This window comes from Pezoporus occidentalis, unplaced genomic scaffold, assembly GCF_034315485.1.
Source record: "Pezoporus occidentalis ecotype Australia unplaced genomic scaffold, CSIRO_AGI_Poc_V1 ctg18, whole genome shotgun sequence".
NCBI lineage: Eukaryota > Metazoa > Chordata > Aves > Psittaciformes > Psittacidae > Pezoporus > Pezoporus occidentalis.
In genome coordinates, this window is record NW_026913640.1 from 9,031,379 (window position 1) to 9,049,451 (window position 18,073).

At 36.2% G+C, this 18,073-nt stretch overlaps 1 protein-coding gene across 5 annotated transcripts in view; it reads right to left on the reverse strand.

Annotated features, from left to right (window-relative positions):
- The window catches only part of RNF17 (ring finger protein 17), a 68,568-nt gene that overhangs the window by 40,173 nt on the left and 10,322 nt on the right, over window positions 1-18,073 (reverse strand). For 4 of the 5 annotated variants that reach the window (XM_062615247.1, XM_062615246.1, XM_062615245.1 and 1 more), the window contains exons 7-20: window positions 15,931-16,011; window positions 14,454-14,554; window positions 13,538-13,709; window positions 12,063-12,139; window positions 11,124-11,198; window positions 9,738-10,012; window positions 8,472-8,549; window positions 5,742-5,900; window positions 4,942-5,131; window positions 4,302-4,467; window positions 2,767-2,957; window positions 1,672-1,810; window positions 1,049-1,202; window positions 234-349 (exon numbers count right to left, since the gene is read on the reverse strand). In XM_062615247.1, the coding sequence (XP_062471231.1) occupies window positions 234-349; window positions 1,049-1,202; window positions 1,672-1,810; window positions 2,767-2,957; window positions 4,302-4,467; window positions 4,942-5,131; window positions 5,742-5,900; window positions 8,472-8,549; window positions 9,738-10,012; window positions 11,124-11,198; window positions 12,063-12,139; window positions 13,538-13,709; window positions 14,454-14,554; window positions 15,931-16,011 (1,974 nt within the window). The remainder of the gene's footprint in view (window positions 1-233; window positions 350-1,048; window positions 1,203-1,671; window positions 1,811-2,766; window positions 2,958-4,301; window positions 4,468-4,941; window positions 5,132-5,741; window positions 5,901-8,471; window positions 8,550-9,737; window positions 10,013-11,123; window positions 11,199-12,062; window positions 12,140-13,537; window positions 13,710-14,453; window positions 14,555-15,930; window positions 16,012-18,073) is intronic. The other variant, XM_062615244.1, reaches the window with a different exon arrangement.

Consider the following 18,073-nt stretch of genomic DNA (forward strand, 5'->3'; position numbering starts at 1 on the left):
CACAATGTATATATATACCTCCCCACCACAAGCTAGCATTAGATTTCATTGAAAACTGAATTACATAATGTGCACCCAAACCATGTTAAGACCAATCACATCATAAACCCATATGAAAAGAAACTTGCTTACCCTTTTATTTACTTCAGAATATTAACAATCCTCTCCTTCCCCTTTCATGCATTGAGATTCTATTAATTCCAAGTATTTAATCTGGGCAAACACTAATTTACCTTTTCTGGAAAGCTCAGAAACTCCTTTTTTACTCTACGTATGTCTTTATGAGTTAAGTTAGCAACATTGCCGTAGTCAACATACTTCACCGTAACTTCTTGATGACTTGGCAGCCCTTCAAGGAAAACAACCCAAGTTATTAAAACAAAAAACGGAGTACTTGATGCAGATTAAAGCACCAGAATTTCAGAGCAAAAATCAACATTTACACCATATAATCCTAAAATATCACATTTTCAGATGTTCTATAACCCAATTCAAAAACTATATCCTTTAAGAGCCAGCTCTTTTGGGTTCCTGAAATGACAGCTGGCACTTTGATGCCCCCTTCCAATGACTGTATGAGACACTGGCACACTAAATACAGGCCAAGTAGACATGGAAGGATACAGGCATGCTACACTGCCCATACAGGCAACAGAGAGGTCAGCACAAGTATATTCCCCCTCCTGTTTGAAATTACTATGGAGAATTATTAACCTGCATTAGCTACCACAGAGGCTGGCTATAACAGATAAACCTATACGTTAAATTAGATGAAACATTTTTTAATTATATAAAGATTTTCAATAATACATAGAAAATTAAGTATACTGCTTCTCATTTGAAAAAAAAATGTATAAAACACTCCATTAATAGCAAAAGAATATAACATGAATTGCTGCTACTGACTTTATGCATTTACCTGGTAGTCTATGAATGCCTAGTAAAAATAACAGCTGTTTGCCACTGTTCATATCCAATGTGTGACTCTCATCTAGTACCATACCTGATTTTGCCACCTAGCATTAGAGTGAAAGAATCAGTACTTCACCAGTAATCTGTGCTCTGTACCAATTCCCATCTTCCTGCTTTGCAACACAGGCTTGTCCTTCAACTGGGTTGACAATTTGCATGTTTTTCCCATAGTCACGTTTATATACCTCCTGAATTTTCTTTGAAAGAGCTAAAAAATCTGGACTCTCTCTCTAAAATAAGAAAAACAAAACATACATAGACACCAGATGTTGCGTTTTATTTTGCTTAAAGGTATCTGCTCTTTTAAGGGACACTTTTTCTAGTAGTGTACTTTCTAGTCTTTCCCCCAGATTTAACAGTGGTTATGAATATGTAAATTAAAAAGCCTAAGAAACATTGACTATTGCCCTGTTCAATTACCACTGTGAACAGTAGAACACTACATACCCATATAGGAATTAACTATGCAACATAAAAAAATGTTAACTTCCTGGAATTTTAAGAATTCATGCAAATAATCTAGGATTAATTAGGACTGTAGGAATTGAATTGGATCTATTAATTCTACGAATCCAAAAACTGGTAACAACTGACAGAAATTAATGGAAATCGTAGCTTATTTAATATGGAGTACAAGTAACTCAGCATTAAAATATTCAGTCAGAATTTTATTTAAATAGACCTTGTTTCTAAACTTACCAACTGCAGATAGAAATCACTGGGACTATTAATGTGACAAACTATGACACAGATGCCTTCGCCTTCTTGTGGAAGCTTTGGTGGACTGTACTTCAAGATGGCATTATTTTCTAACTGATTGGGAAGCTGAGATCTATACCTAAGGTAAAAAAAAAATCCTGAATAAATAATGTCAAAATTAGCAGAGAAGGAACCTTTTTACATTCAAATGTAAAGTTTCTCACAAACCCCCCCACACAGAATGGTCTTATAAAAATAGCTTGATTCATATTTGTATGAATAGCTTCAACTTTCCTCCTCACAGCTGGTGCAGGCAATTCTTTGCAATGCTGTTTTCCTCACACAAAACTTAAAAAGAATGCTGTAAGTAAAATACTAGAATCCACTAGTAAAACACTTTAAGATTTCCTTTACGTCACTCATGAGAAAAAGCAATTACCTGAGAAATAGTGATGCAGTAAAAAAAATCATCTCTCACTGTTCTCACTACCATAAGCAGTTATCCTCAAATATAAACCAAGACCTTTCTTTGTGTGCAGCAAAACAATTTCCTACAGATTTGCATGCTGTACCTCTGTACCCAAACACCAAAACACTCATGTTGTTCTCCATTTCCTGCCTCTTCCACTATCCTTTTCAAAGCAGCTCTCCTCTGTCCTTAACGCCCTATGGCTGTTCCTCCTATTTGTTGTGCTACATGCATCACATCACATGGCCAGTTCTGATGTGGTGACTAATCTGTCACTGCCATCCATCCAAATCAAACATATAAAAGGCTGATTTCCTTACATTTTTCTGTCCATGGCAAGACAGTAAGGGCTTCTCCTTTTACCCCCCGTTATTCAAACTTGCACAGAAATTTAAATGTTATCATTTTCTAAAATAAGGTTCATTATCTAACTAAAACCCTGACTAGGGCACAAATTTATACCACAGTGCTTACTAGTGCAGGTGAAAAAAGGGTATCAACAAGTATGGCTGAAGATTAATGTATTAATGTATCAGACACTCAAAACCAACTTGCCTGGTAAATTTCACAAGTAATATGCTTTATAATTTATGGCATAAAAGTATTAACTAAAGAAAAACACATACCTTGCCAAATCTAAAAAAACTAATGCATCCTTGAGAGACAATGGCATGTTACTGCATATGTTATTAAATGGAGGTTTTTTCAAATCCACAATGAGAACACCATCCTCTTCTCTAAATATGGTCATTAAAACTGTTTTGTTATTTACCATTCCTAAAAATGTTGTGTTTGCTTTCTCTCCCCAGCCTTCACTCTGTGTTTGGAAGAAATAAAAAGTTACGGAAGGTATCAGAGAATGTTAAAAGAAAAAAATTACAAATAAAAATAAAAATACACAAGAAAGAGAGCACAGACATGTGAGCAAATGAAATACTGAACACAGTTAAGACTGTCTATCCATAGCCCAGACAACACTAAACACTATTCTTGCATAATGGATTTGTAAGGTTTTTTATCTGTACATAACTGAGTCAGATCAAAAGGGTGCAGTTTTCACCACATTTCTTTTAAAGTTTCAAAATTCCATCCCCTCTGATTGTTCTGATAGATAAAACAGAATTGTCATAGGCTGTTTAATGTCATACTTACATTTCTGCTCTCCCAATTTGTTTCAAAAAATCTATTCTTATCTTTTTGTGTCTTTCTACAAATGTATAACATAGTTTGGTCAATCCTCTCCACAATATCCTCCTTGACATTTAATCTACCTTGAGAAAGCCTGTCTGAATTTATTTATTTTGGATCAAGTTAATGCACTTCTCACTTGATACTGCAAATCTGTGCTTTTTAGGTGTTAACAGCACACAGAAGGAAGGATTTTTACCTACACCTGTAAAAACTGTTTCTGATCCTTCCTATTTAAAGCTATTTCAGACAACATGAGACTGGTACAGAAAACCCACAAAACCAACCAGCAGTTACAGAGTCAGAAATGCACAGCTGCTTTGGACATAATTAAATCCCATGTGAATGTGGCAAAAATAAAGAGAGCCTAATAGATAAGTGAATACTGAAGAAAATAATGCTGCAAAATATGTCACTTTTCTAAGCGAATAAAGGCTGACAGTACTTTATTTGTTGCTATACTGAAACAAAAAAAGTAACTTTTCAATAGTGGCAGAAAAAGAAAAAAATTTACAAAGGACAATCGCTGAAAAGATCCCCTTAAAAAATCTGAAGCAATTTCTTCTGTTTGGATAGTTTTTAAAAGTTACTACTTACATAAAGTTATCAGACAGCCATGAAATACCAGTTCTTTAATTTGTTTTTAAATTTGACAGGAGAACATGCCTAGAGTAAGAGCAGTGAGATTTAAGCCTGATGTATTTGTAAACCCAAAGGCTTTTAAAGACAGACTGCTATAAGCTCATTTCCTTTCCAATGAAAGTACTCAACCCACTTTTTTTTTTTTTTTTTTTTTTTTTTTTACAAGAGATTATCTAACTTCTTCTTTTAAATAAAATACACCCTGTACTCTTGAATTTCCTTCTGTTTATACTGGAACAAGATCTATGTACATTATGTATTTAAGTTCTTCAGTATAAATCTTAGGAGAAGGAAAAAATATCCTGAAATAGTACAAACAGCTTTTACTTACTGCATTTTTGGGAACAACATCCTTCAATGAACACCGTACTGCTAATGGAGGAACAGCTGCAAGTTCTGCCTCAATATTCTGATCAGGCTTTCTTATAAACAAACTAATGTCATCTGTTTCAATAGTCTGGAGAGTAGCAGGTTCAGGCCTTTCAGCAGGGACATACCTATTGTCAAAGGGAGTAGAAGCAGGGCTAGCTTGAGAGTAAAAAAAAAAAAAAAAATCCAACAACCCAAAAAAGCAAAAACCAAAGCCCAACACCAAAACCTACACCAAACCAAACCCCAGACTTAAAATAGAGGTCATTATTCCAGTAACTGGCATGATGTCATGTCACTGAAACAAAATTAGAGTCTCAACAAAATGCCTTTTTTTTTTTCTTAACATTGAAGACTTGGGTTCTCTTTTTCAATTCAAGTCTAAGTTAAATATTTTAACATGTGGAGGCTTGTACAGTTGTGTACTTAAATATGTTGCCACATTCCTGTGGGAAATACGTATGTATAGAATGTTAGTGTCATTTGGGTATCCGATTATCTGCTTGTGTGAAGCTGATGGAGGACTTCTTAGTAATGATCCTCCTGATTAACATCAATCAAGGACAAAAACTGCAAATGACAAACCTTCTCTGTAAACATACCCTGAGAAAATTAGAACTATAGAGCTCCCAAAATCAAACAGGAATGCTTCCAGCAGTGCAATATCACAAACTTTGCATCTTATTGGACCACAAGGCTCCTTCTCATTTTCACTTTTTAGGGGAATTAAATCAGTGATGGTTCCACGGCACCACATTCCAGTTTCCTTACTCTTAATAAAAGCTCTAGCACCTACACAGAAGCAAATAAAAAAAAAAAAAGAAAAAATTCAGTATTTGAAGATAAGTCATACCGGGACTATTATTACAGTTCTGCATAATGTTCCATTGTTGCCCCTCTTCCACAGACAGAGTAAATGGGCTACTGCTAAAATAAACACACAAAACACGTTAGAAACATTATATTGACAGCCACCAGAAGCTTTCTCCCCACGTTCATTTACACAATATCTGTACAGCTAGGAGGTGTTTGCCTTGTATTAAGTAATTTCTGGGAAACTCTGTACCTCTTAATAATGGTGAAAACCCACTGAAGTTCAGAGCTATCACATACTTCCTATCAGGTTTCTAAGCACCTTCTAGAAGGGAGTAACATTTAATATGTGGGCTAGAAGAGATTTTTAATGATTTAGCAATATATTGCTCTGGTTTTTACTCTGAGAATAGTTTCTATCCATTTAGTGAACTTCAAGGGAATGTTGCTTGCATGAGAGAAAGCTAATTTACTGAAGTAAGGAAAGAATCCCCCTGTGACAAGGGGGTTTGAACTAGATGTTTAGGAACCCTTCCAATCCAAACTATTTTACAATTCTAATGTAGCCCTTTAGAAATTAGTACTTTACCTATTTCCAAAACATCTGAAGGCAAGATAGATGAACTCTTATTACAGTAGTTTTTCAATTTCTTCTCCAAAACCCCTGCTTCTCTCTTCTGTGTGTATCTCTGAACATAGAAGTGGCATGGATTTATAACATGGGTTACAAACACTAGTTCTGTCAAACCTGAGTAAGGCAGAAAACAGATAACTGAACATTCCAAGTGACTCCAACAGGTATTATTAGACATGAGATTAGGTTTATGTTGCATTAATCATGATAACGTTAGCTCAAATAGCTCTTAATCTGACAAGTTTGCTCACACTTGTTTCAAACTAGACACCATGCTTGTTTTCTGGCTAAATCTGCTTTTTTAAACTACCTCCCTTATGCTACACTAAAAAAAAAAAAAAAAAACACAACAGAAAAACCACTCTGAAAGCAGGCTACCACTGCTTGCAAAGTGGCAGCCTGAATTTAAGCAGGAAATTCAGAGTTCACATTCCCTCTATTCAACAGAGAAATAAGAAGCTTTTAGAAAGCAAATTCGAGAGATTAAGACACATTTAAGAACAAGTATGCCAGGCACTTTTGTATAGTTATTCAGTATAACTCATAAACACCTAAAGCTAGCCAAGAGACATCCCTGCATAAAAAACTCAGTACTTCTTACTAAGTATACAAATCCTTTGTACTACAGGTACCTCCCTTAATTTTGGATCTAAAATGCAGGTTTCTCATTCTACTCACGCAAGCTGCTGAATAGGTCAGATGGTTTTAGAAGCCCAGCAACTCAATTCCTACACAAATATTCTACATCACAAAACCTCCTGCAAAGAGTGGACAGCATCATCTAGATCCAATGTCATCTTCATGACTGATCAGGACACATCAGACGGATTTGCAGCATTCTAGAGCTCTGCCATCTCTGTGCCCATCTCTTGAGCTACAGCTAACTGTGGGCAGAAGATGGTACAAAGAACCTGGCACCTGAAACATACTGACCATGTACACATGACTGTGCTTGGAAGTTCAGGAAATGCAGTGTCCAGAACAGATGTTACTCTTCAGCATTTCCAGTGGAAAATATGGTATCTCAGTAAAATGTCTTGAATGTCTAAATGTCAAGTCTGAATGACTTGAAAGCTTTCACCTACAAGTACACTAACTCTTCTGTATCACTCCTGGTCACCATCTCCAATGATGTGATGACTCAGCTACCGTAAGCAGACCCGGAAAAGCATGCATTGACAGGCACTTCACTAGATCAAGCAGAGGCTGATACCTCCAGCCAAAAAAAGTGTCACGAACTAGGCAAGTTCTGGATCACTGAAGGCTTTTAAGCTGTTTGAGCATGTTCCTTAAACTAAATGCAAACAAAAAACATCCCAACAAACCACAGCTGCCTGAAAAGGATTTGAAAATTTTATCAAATATTTATTATGTCTGATAACTAGCCCTACTACCAGGACAGAATGAAAAACTCATTATATCAAACTTCAAATTATGCTTCCCATAATCCAAAAAAATCCAATACTGCACACAATATGTATTTTAGCGTATTACTGATAAAACCAATCAAGTAAATCTGTGATCACTTAATCTCTTAAAATACACATGAGAAATAGTCTAATTTAAATGTCTGGTAAGGCTCAAACTTACCACACAACTGTGACAGCTGTGAGGTGTTTCTCCATGTTAGTTTTTTGATATCTAATACAGGGTGAGCACATACCACATTAACTTCAGTATGGGCACTGGGAGAATTTCTCAGCTAACACCTTATTTCTGAAGAATCTGTTATGGACTTAAACTGCTCAACTTTCCTAACACTGTCAAGCAAGTCCCACTAAGAGAAGCCAGTGAATTCTCAAGTTACGGAACCAGAAACTGTCACCAGGAAAGCATATTTACATGACCCCGAGGTTAAAGAAACCCCCAACCAACAAATAATAAAAAGCAGTTTATCTTTTTTCTTCACTACAACTATTTTATGTCCTAGATTAAGGCAAATCTTTTCCCAGCTGTTCTTCTATGTCAACTTCTTAGGTCAGTTTTCTTCTTCCTCAATACTGCAGCCTCTATTCTTCCACTTTCATTACTATTTACACTCAACAATCAGCAAAGCTCAAAGCACCACATGAACTGTGCCTGCAGAATTTCTGAATGAAGTAACTTATTTCCTCAGTTTCTCTGGTTCACTCATAATTCAGAAAACCAAACACAGATGGACGGAGAACAAGGCAACAGTTCAAAAGTCAGTATATGAACTACCAACCTAAGAAATGGGTCCCACTGTTCACAGCTGGCACTGCTATCATTATGTCAAATATCTGCCAAGTATTGAGAAGCACTGGAAGTGCTGAGTTGCTTGGTAATTCCTGTACTGCATCTTCCAACTAAGTGGTTTCATAGTAAACCGTAAGACAGTATTGTCTTCACACAAGCAAGGAAAGCAGAGCAGGGAGTGCTTTTGCAGAGGAAAAATGCTTGTGCTAAAAATAACATTTGTACTGCAAGCATCTCCCAGACTAGTTTTAACTGTAACAGAATCATGTACTCAAACTCTGCTCTTACATGTGAGCAAATACATGCTAACTAGGGATGGTCAGATCTGCTTCCTAGTACATTCTTGATCACAACTAGAATGCTAATGCATGTGCCCAACTCTTCAACAAATTCCAGTATCTGCTCTCACTACCTAGATGATGGGTCCCTATTAAACTAAACCATTTACCAGACAGGAAAGCCACTAACCAGCTTTGTGTTGAAAAGGCACTTCTTTCTCAAAGAGTTTCTTCCTCTGTTCATCAGCATGACATTCTGTGGGAAATGCTGTTCATTATTTTAGAAGAAAGGCACAATGCACTTATACATAGGTAGTAATGCAGCAAATACAGTAAAGAGACATAGCATGTATTTCAAGGATACTCCAACAGCAAAAATTCTCCTATCTGATGTGACTGAACAGATACATACACAGTGACTATGTGCAGTGGCCAGCCTGCATGCTAATTCCCAGATTACAGAACCACCATTAAAAGTTTTGGATTCAAGACATGCAAAACTCATACAATACTGCAGGTTGAAGGAATTTTGTTCCAGTAAGAGGTTTGTGAAGTCCACTGGGATTCTGAAATACACTGGTTTAGACAGTTGTGCCCAGGCTCTGAAATCTACTTCACTCTGATCACAGCTGTATGTTACTACAATTACTCTCACCACCCCTACCCTCTCTCTCATTCTCCTCAAGCATTACTAATGACACACATTTTCTAGGCATGTTGTGAATGCAGAATGCTCTGACGTTAAGCATCTTAATTATACTGTGAGACGTATCCATCTATTCCTCCCCACGCCATTATCTCATTGGCATTTCCGTATTCCAATTTGTTCCTAATGCCTTTAGCCCTATCCCTGAGCACCTCCTAGGCGTCAGCTTAGTGGGCTCTGCTAGACTCGCTCCAATAGAAGAGTGATTTACAGTACTGCAGGGTGCAAAACTGGGCACAGTACTTCACATTAAGTACACAGTACTCCACTACTCACAACAGCCTAACAGAGGGAAGAATCACTTCCTGGACCTGTTAGCTACATGCTTACTCATACAGTCCAGGCAATATCTGACAAACTGAAGAAGCTAAGTTATTGACAGTTCAAGTAGAACAACACCCTGGGAGAAGATTCAGGAAGCCAAAGAACTGCCAGAAGAGCATTCCCCAGCCAATGTCAGAAACTCTAAGATGGACTGTAGTAATTAAGAGTCAAAGAGAATTATCCAGGCAAACACAGGAATTTATGACCCCTCTTTGAGCAAACTTGTGAGAGTTTTCACTAAGCTAAGCTGAAAGAGGACAAAAAAGAAATTCTACTAACTCAAAGGATGATAAAGTGAAACACAGGCACCATTAAAGAATTCATACAAGCCAAGTATAACTACAAACACACAACATCATATAAACCACATAAATAACATCAGGCTCAAGAATGGAACATTGAACACATCCAGTATTGAAAACTTACTTTCCACGTCATCTTCAAATATTTCTTCTATTATGACATCAGGGCTGGATGGAGTCTTGGGTAGAGCAGGAATATTCTGCTCGTGTATCATAGGAAGTGTTTCTTCTATTTCTTGAGTATTTCCCACTTTGTGAACACTGAGTTTATTTGCAAGAGCTTTTATTTTACTTTTTCTGTTACATGACGGAAAAATATTCTGTACAGAGTACTGACTATCACAGTCTCGTATTTCTTCTTTGTCATCAAGGATACGAGTGTGTTGTCCATTATCTTCACTGTTTTGGGGAAAACATTTATTTGGAGACAAATTAGTAAAATCCACTTTGTTTTCCCAAAAGCATGTAAGTCAAAGCGTAAGTTTTATTAAGAACACATCACCATGTTAAGAAAACACCTCGTAAATGCTAGCTGAAATAAACTGTGTTAAATATTTGAATACCAAGACAATAACCAGTAATACGACTCTGAAACCTGATTGGCACAGAAATGACACATTCTTGGCCATAGCTCAATACACCTGCTTAAATGATCAGAGAACACAGGCACAAATACAATCTATTTGCAAGAAAGGTAACTGTGACAGATAGCTCACATTAAAACCAAAAGGGATGTCAGGTGCTTCTGTACAGTTACTCTTCACTGTAATCTACAGGACTTTCAAATATTACAGTATGCAAATAAGCCTTTTTTAACATAACCAGTGCTAACTACAACAGCCCTAACTGCAACTCCATTTTAGTTTCTCAAGTTCTAGTTTCTTTAGTTTAAAGACTCCAGGAAGAAATAAATAAAGGGACTAATAATTGTAATTTTTAAACAACAGCTTAAGTAATTTTTTTTGGCATTTGACAAAATCAGTATTTAAACTCTAAAGTGGAAAGACTGTAAATCTCAGTATTTTGTTTATTTTAGAGAGCTATTTACACTGACATGAAGTAATTTTCATATGCTGAAATGATAAACATCTCTAGTACATGTAGTATGAACATGCAGATGGTGCTCAGGGACACGGTTTAGTGGGGGACTTGCCACTGTTATGTTTATGGTCAGACTCAATTATCTTAAAGGTCTTTTCCAAACTAAAGAATTCTATGATTGTACCATTCAATGCCAGCCAAAGCTGAAAAGCATATAGCGTAACAAGATTTTGATAACTTAAGTGATACAGTGAAATGTGGTTGGGTGAAACAAGTAAAACTTGTCAGAACTGAAACACTGAGTTAAGTGGAAAGCTGAAAAAGAAAAGCAACTGAAGTTTTGCCTTGTTTCATTACATTCTTAGAAACCCATAAGCATATACAAGTATTTTTTTGTTTTAATCTCCAATACATATTTAACCACAATAGAAAAATTACTGTGTATAGATATTATTAAAAACATACTTACTGCCCTGCTGTTCCCCATTCAATCCTGCCCATTTTTTTTAACAAAGACGTAATCTCATCAGTGTTCAGGAAGAATCTTGAAAGAAGAAACATTACAGAAGATGAAATTAATACCTAAATCACTGACATTTTTCAATGTATGGTATTTTTCAAGAGACACTAGTAATGGAGAGGTAAAATAACAGATAAATTACCTACTCCATTTTCATTTTTTCAGTCCTATTAACAACAGATTCAGTTGCTCATTTATCTTCACATTCATATTTACAACACTCTTGCTTTTTGCTTTCTCTCTCTCAAATGCAGAGTACTCCAACATTCACTTACTCACCGAGTTTTCACACCTACACTCAGTTAAGCTCAATAGTTAACTGAAGTCCAAAATGGTCTTATTGTTCCACTTACTGTTACACTAATAAACAGCTATTTCATTGATGAAAATATTGTTTGAAGCTAACAGACTTTTTAGGCTAGCAGAACTTTAAGTATCAAATTCTTAGCTTTGCTGTCCAGTTATAATAAGCAATTTGTGAAAACTGAAGTTTAAGTAGTCTCAAAAGAAGCATTTAAGTCTTTCCTAAAGGTGAGAAATAATTTTTTTTTTTTTTAAATCAAGCCATTATTGCCCCTATTTATTTCTGCTTATAAGGGAAAGGAGTGGAAGCTTAGAAGTGGCAGAAATATGTCACGAATTTTATAAATGCATATATATGTTTACGTAGCAGAAAACCACATGTGCTTTTTCCCCAACACCTCAGATGAGGGCTACTCCATATTGTTAGTGATGAGTTTATGTTCATCTGAACTAGTAGTTTTTCAGTAAAAGGTAAGTGAAGTAGTTTGATTTCTGCAGCTTAACTGTTACACTAACAGTTTCTGTAATTGAGATAACCAGTACATCCATTTACCTCCCAGTTTACCTCCTATTCCAGTTATTTACCTTGGAGATATTTTTTCCTTCAAGCTATTCACTATTGAGAGCTCGTCCTCAACTGGCAGCTTTAAATTATAAATAACCTGAAATTAAGAAGTACAGTCTTAGCTCCTATTATACAAAAAGCACATTATACAGGCACCTATTATCAACAACATAACAAAGCCAGAGTATAACATCTTTAATTCTACAGAAAAAAAAACAATAGTTTCCTCATTAACAGCCAGTAGCCAGGTCTCAATTATGTCTTCTTACGTTGTTAAGACCTAATGGCTAGTGATTTTGTAATGTTAGCATGTAAGCAGAAGCCAGATTTTCCTTTTGTATGAAAAGCTGCTGAGAAGGTGATTTTAAGTAAGAAGGCAGTGGTGTCCTCTTAAGTAAGAGGACAGTGGTGGGTGCCAGATCCCAAAAGTCAAACTGGGCAAGACAGAGGAAAAATGGCAGAAAAAAGGAGGCATTAAACTTCTTTTCTGGGTCAGATGAGAAACACTACGTTTCTTCATATGCAATGTGACAACCAGATGCAGGAAACAGAACAGCCTAAAAACCATACTACTTCAAAAAATTATGAGACCAGTTCCTCATTATCTTTCCCAACACAAAAACTACAAAGGCTGCAAATGAAACAACTGGTAGCAAGTTTAGGAAAAAAAATGAAGCTAATTCATATACACCTCATTTTAAATATTAAAATGTGCAACTCATTGCCACTGCATAGGAATACATACATATAATGCAAACATGTACACACACAGGCACACTGCTACAAGCATTATCAAGACATTCAAGGAAGTGTTGCACAAGCTTATACAGAGTAAGGCAATGTTTATTTAGTGTAATGAACCTGATGTATCCTACCAATTATAAAATCCTTAACCTTCAGCTTCCTGTACTCACTGAACACTTCTTCCTCTAAGCACTTTTTCCTCTCTCATCAAAGACAGGAGACTTCACAGGATGGATTTTTGGTCTGATACAGCACACGAGGTAGCGTGGGTTTCTATGGGCAGCAGGTATTATGGGGGTGAAGAACAGAAGTAAAGGCCTGGGATCAAGAGGATCAGGAGAGTGTGGCTATTAATTCTGGAATAGTTCAGTGAGAGGGTTGGAGAGCCCTGGAGCAGGAAAGGCTCCAGACTCCTAAAGTAATGAGGAAAGTGCCCTTTCACTGATTAGTATCATGCCACAGTTTTCCTGTCCTCCCACTCCACTTGCTGTTTCAGACAGCAAACTCTTCAAGGCAGGGACCATCTCTTTTGTTTCACATCAATCACCAGACCCTAATTTGTGACTAAGACTAAATATAAACTCTGTGTGTGTGTGTGTGTGTGTGTGTGTGTGTGTGTAGATGTGGGGTAAGAACACACTACTGCTACAGTACTGAAGTCAGCGAAGTTGTAAGACACATCACAGAACCGTTCAATCCAAACTTGAGTATGTTCATTAAATTTTTTTTCACAGTGCAAGAATGTAACTACCTGAGCAAGATCACAATAGGTTCTTACAGAAGGTGTAACTTTCAACTCCTCTGCAATCCTAACAACACCAATCAAGCACTTTTTCTTCTCTTCAATGACTTCCTTAGCTTTTGCAATACCAGCACTGTAATTGTTGACACTCTTCACTAATTCTGCACATAATTTCTTTTTCCTGTATTAAAAACATGATTTTTCAGAATTTATTACGCCCTCAGCTGTACAAACTTCACCTGAACACACAACTGCCAGTTATACCACAATACAAAGTGGATATATCTCACACAGAAATACAATTTTTCTCAAAGCTTGAAAAGTGGAAAGTATGGAAAGCTTTAGATATTCAGAGGAGCCACAAAAGTTAAGAATTCACAGTGAAAAGACAACTGGAGAAACATTTCTGGTTTTATTCAACATTTAAGCACTCTTCCATCCAAGCCTCCTGACACTCATACACACCCAACTGAAAACAGCTGGCTTTTACAATTCAGCTTATTAAGATACTAAACCCAACTCTCAAGAGACTTTCCTGTAATCATAAGCTTTGACACTCCTCTACCCCTTAAATATTCATTTTTGAAATGAAGAAATGAAGGGTCACTAGGCTTCTATCAGCTTTAAAATTTGCTGAAATTTTAAAAAAAAAAAAAAGTTATTCTTGCTGATCCCCCACCAGATCAAAACTGCCCAAAACTGAGACATTTTGGAAAACCAACATCATCAAGACAAAGTTATTTTTGTTTTTTAAAGAGCAGAGGCTGCATAAGCTAGTTTTTTTCTACCCAGAAATTAAACAGGTGTTATGACATACCCCTATGAGGAATACAATTTTATTTAGAATTCTTTTATCTGAACTAGAAACAACTTCTTGATAAAAGTAATTGACCACTCCATCCTACAAACCAGATTACTACACTACCTTGAGAGCAGAGAAGCAGTAAGTTCATCAAATTTTCTATCTGCAGTTTCTGCAATTTTGTCTCCATCCTGCTTCACTTTCAGTTCCAAGTATTTCAGCATCTGTTTTGTTCAGTATTGAATAAACAGGCATTTATTATTTTATTCTTATTTTTTTTTTTATTCAGAAGAGAAGCAATAAAGAGTAAGACAGTGATCAATACTCTCAGCAGAAAAGATTGACACCAAACTACGTAAGACACTTAGGAGTGTCACTTAAGCCAATTATAGCTCATTAATCCCTTTCCTCGTCTGTTTGCACAGTCTGAAGGCTCATCTCAACTGAGGTCCTTAGATCTATGAGGCAAGAAACCATAGATCTTGAACCCCCTGTCCCACTTTCACTAGCTGACATTCTAATGCAGCACCATACACAGCACACTAAGAGTTCTACCGGGTTTTTTTAAACTCATTGTGTGCATAAGTTTTTTCCCCCTGGTAAGCATCAGTTTTGTTACTATAGTTACATTTAATGAAGAGACTATGGAAAAAAATAAAAAAATCTCAGTAATGCAGAACTGCTTTGGCAATTCTCTGCCTTTGCTGAAAAGCTGTTGGAAGACCCCAGTTGCATGTGCATGAGTTATTTTATTAGAGCCGCCGAAGTGGTAGGTTTTTATGAGATGCTGTTAGTGTATGAATTAGGTACTCAACATAACTTTAACTGGCAGATTGGCCACTGCAACAAAACAAGAAAGGGAATGGAAAACAGGCTTTAAGTACATGTCATGCCACTTACTAGGCTGAATTTGTTTTAAGCTTTTGGATCATTAAACACTTCTGTGTCTTGGTATCTTAGAATACTCGTAAAGAAATGGCAAAGACAGAACTGTAAGCTTTTCCACAGTGCATTTAATAAGAGTTAAGTTTAAATAAAATAATTATCATTGGTGTACTATAGGTTACTGAGTAAAACCTTTTAACAGCATCATCCAGCACTTTAGGATTCTTCCTATATTTTATACTGTGCATAAAAATACATTACTTGATTTACACATTTTACATATCGTGTCTGTCAGAATTATTACTTCTGTGGTCCATCTAATTTCTTTCCCACTTTAACTCCAGGAAGAGGCACGAAAAAACTAAAAAGTTAGCACAGCTGCTACAGCAAAAACAAGTGCTGAATTTTACCCTGACTCAATGAAACAAGAGTTTAGTACTTAATGACCAACATATATATGATTCTGCTAAATACATGGAATAACCTATTGACTTTAGATTATGGAGAGGCTCATGTACTTCTTTTACAGACTACTACAGCCTGGAGTTTAAAACTGTCTATTCACAGAAATAGCACAAACAGTTGAAGGACAAAAAAAGGTATCAAAATGAAGGCAGTAAAAGCATGTTTAAATAGCATATTAATGCACGACTACTCACAACAAAAAGCTTCAGTCAAGGACAGAATTTAGTAATTGATGATTTATTTCACCCACCTCATTTGCATTATGTAAGTGGTGGAGATTACAAATAGCTATGCCCAAAGCTTCATCAATATCTTCCGTAATTTTGCTGTCCTGGGGAAAGATTTGCCAATGAATATGAAGTTGCCTGTACGACTAGAAGACATGGGCTAGAGATGGGCTAGACACATTTGCCATTTTTACAAAGAGGCATTTGATGTGGTTGATTATCTCTGTAAGGCTCCGAGCAGCTCTATACCCCCAAACAGGTCGAAATACTGAGCTCACCTGAATTACACTGAACACATTTACGTTGCAGTATTTCCGAAACATGGTTCTAAATTTTTGATTGTTAAATACAGGCAATTTATTTGCACACCTGCATAAACACAAAAAACCCCAAATAGTACATGAGGGAAAAAAAAAAAAGATAGTACATGAAGGAAAGCAAAATAAAGTTACTAAAAGAGAGCAAAGAAAACATGGAAGATTCAAGAACGGGAAAACTGCAGCTTAGAAAAAAAATATTTAGGAGTATCATTTGGGGAAAACCAACAAAAATCCAAACATAATAAACTCCCAGTGTTATGCTGATGTGAGAAAGGACAATAAAATACTTGCACATGAATTGGCACAAAAGCAAATGTACATACAGAAATGTCTTTATTTTGTTACTGGCAATACTAAAGCTAGTGTTAAAGAGTGCTCGTTATTTTGCTAAAAGCAAAATGGTATCATGAGCTGGGAAGGCACCAGAGAGTCAGGGATGGTGCTGTGTAAGCCTGTCACTATCAGGCAACCAGATCACCTTGCCAAAATACAAACATCTCCAATTTGTAAAGGACTCCTCACTAGTGTTAAAGAGAACAAACACACATTAGAGAGAAATCCAGGCTTAGAGTTCAAAAACCTGAAACAGTTCTGCATCTGATCAGATACTGGTGTAAGTGAAAGGATGTGCTGCCCCCAGTTTGAGAGACTCATTGGTCACATACATCATTATGGAGATTAATAAAGATATCTTATCACTTCCATCATTAAAACAGCTTTCCCATTAATGCATCTGCATATATCAGACCAATTAGGTCTCCTTCCTAGAAGGGGAAGAAAACCCTCTTCTTACATTGATTTGGATGTTAACCATATTAGGAACCTTCCCTGTGACAACTATTCTATTTTGAGCAGATGCAAGGAGACATAACAGCTAAAACCATCATGGAGTTACACTGCTCCCTCTCTGTGGTTCCCATTATGATCAATGATGCAGAAATAAAAATAATTCTAAAACTTGAAAGACATGGATATACTCAGTAATGTAAGAAATGATATTACCAAAGATCTAGTAATCATCAAACACTCCCCAAGGAGTCTGGGGAAAAAAAAAAAACCACAACCAACTAACCAAATAGTAAGTAGCAGCTAGACTAGGATCTCAATAAATGTGGATTTTCACATGAGATCATTCTCAGTAATTTTCTCAAAAAAAAAAAAAGTATTTTGTCAAAAGAAGAGGTGACTACCATCAAAATATTACTTACAACCTCAGACTTAAGATGCTCCAAAGATAACCTCATGATATTTCCTTTAATACTTTGTCAATAGCAATATATTTAAGGTAACATGATAGAGCTTTATTTCAAATACACCTTTCAAAAAAAGGTTAAGAAAACCACTTGCAAACTCTGATGGGCACTACAGTAAAATTACTTAAGGAGCCAAGACAAGACACCTGCAAGCTACAATTCTTTCAAGGTAACTGTGCAGGACAATGTCCATAGAAGCAAATGGGACTGGCATAGGACATATTAATTTCAGTTTGTTCTGTCATTTTAAAATAACCACAACACTAGTTCATCTGGCCTAAAACTTGCACAAACCTCAATCAGAAAGATCAAGTTAGAAACTTTAATAGAATGTTTCAAGAGAGATCCATTTGTCTGACAACCCTGCTGCCCTGAATGACTTTAAGGATGTGTTGCATAAGCCTTGCAGCTACCTCAAATTCAAAAGAATCAAAAATCCCTAAACCCAAATATTATGAAGCTTCTAATATTTTTTAAGAAAAATTCAAAATACATAGTTGCAGAGTCAGCTGAATATACTAGCCCTTGTCAGCTATGATCTGGTAGGGTGTAACCTGCACTCACTTTGCCAAGTTATTTCATTCATACTATAG